Source organism: Mizuhopecten yessoensis, unplaced genomic scaffold (genome assembly GCF_002113885.1).
Source record: "Mizuhopecten yessoensis strain PY_sf001 unplaced genomic scaffold, ASM211388v2 hete_35974954, whole genome shotgun sequence".
In the NCBI taxonomy this organism is placed as follows: domain Eukaryota; kingdom Metazoa; phylum Mollusca; class Bivalvia; order Pectinida; family Pectinidae; genus Mizuhopecten; species Mizuhopecten yessoensis.
The window spans coordinates 1-1573 of NW_018481898.1; the positions used below are offsets into that span (position 1 = coordinate 1).

Here is a 1573-nt window from a genome sequence, read left to right on the forward strand (position 1 = left end):
TAAGTTATTGTCAGAGGGAGATTAAACTCATGTGTCAGTATGAAAGTGGTCCGTTATTGTTCACTTTCTGTAAATGTGTAAATCTTTACAGGTAGTACAGTAGTCCCTGTAAAAATGAACTCCTGTGAAATCAAACCTCTGTGAAAAGAAGCTAGTGTGAAACAACTGCATATGAATAACAAAGTATGTAGTAACAGATGAAAAGCTTGTGTCTATATTGTGTATAAATGACTTTTATATAAAGAAGTATAATTCTGATTTCTTCCTTTGAACATTTAGGTTGGTGCAATTTGATGAAGCTCAACTACAGTGAATGCCTCAACAACTTCAAACGGTAAATAATGGACCTCCATGTACAGTCTCACATATACATACATTGTATACACATATTATATACTTGTATCTGGCTTTACCTGTAATAGGTCCATGCTCAGTAATTAGCCCACCCTAGAGATTCAGGACATATTTTACAGATTAGGTTTTCTATTTTGCCCCATGGTCCTATAGTGTTACACGCTATCCCGCCTTACCACTGTGAGACGATTCACAACACGTCCCATCTTGGTTCAATATACATGTACCACGGTCCTTTGTATTTTGAAATATCTTTTCAATGCAGCAGAGATGTGAAGGTCTCTTATCCCACTTTAAGTTGATTTTCCCATTGAATAAAAGAGTAAGTAATTCTGAAAGTATGCATTGTTCACTGTAACAGCGGGTAACACTCAATGTCAGCTTTTATGTCTGTATACTATTGAGATTTCTATAAGTGACTGAATTTCTGTTAACAGGTTGAAGGATGAAACCAAGTGGTCAAAATGTTACTATACATATCTCATGGGAGGTGAGTATATAATCTGTCATATACTGTGTTATTCACATAGCTAATGGGAGCTTGAGGTGACTACAACAACGTTACATACAGTGTGTTTCACATAACTTATGGGGAAAAGGGTAGCAACAGTGTGTTTCACATAACTAATGGGAAAAGGATCAGAACAGTATGTTTCTCAAAATTTAGTGTGTCTGGGTGTTATGGTAGAAATGATTGTAGAGAGCTGCTCCATCTTTTGCAGTGTGTCTGGATGTGATATGATACTAGAGAGTTGTCTCCCTTTGCATGTTTCTGGGTGTAGAGTAGATATAATAGAGAGTTATCTCCCTTGTAGTATGTCTGGGTGCTATGGGAGATTTGCTTGCTGCTGAGGAGACACTGAAGAAGGTACCAGGACTCCTCAAAAAGAAGAACCACCAAATAGAGGCATTTGTCTCTCGAAGGGTATGTATTTTTGGCCGGATTGCAATGCAATCATGGCTTATAGATTGGCGATTCCCATCCGTCCGTCCCTCTGTCTGCACTAAGGTTAAGAAGAATGGTTAAGCTCCGCTTCCAAATTATTGATTAAGCCACATCAACTAAACTTGCATGGCTTATGTATCAAAGGATTCTTATCACATTCGATGCTTCGGATGCTGCTTCTGACCTACATTTTCAACTTGACTGACCAGGTTAAGAAGATTGGTTGATGTCAGGCCCCATCTGCACTATGGTTAAGAAGATTGGTTTAGGTCA

The 1573-nt window shown here is 38.3% G+C and overlaps 1 protein-coding gene across 1 annotated transcript; it reads left to right on the forward strand.

The window, feature by feature from the left end:
* Positions 1 to 21: 21 nt before the first annotated feature.
* On the forward strand, positions 22 to 1363 carry LOC110444046 (tetratricopeptide repeat protein 39C-like; the record flags this gene model as incomplete). Its single annotated transcript, XM_021488475.1, has 4 exons — positions 22 to 45; positions 277 to 334; positions 792 to 844; positions 1170 to 1363. Coding segments are annotated over exons 1-4 (321 nt in total), but the record flags the coding sequence as incomplete, so codon positions are not given.
* Between the last annotated feature and the right edge of the window lie 210 nt (positions 1364 to 1573).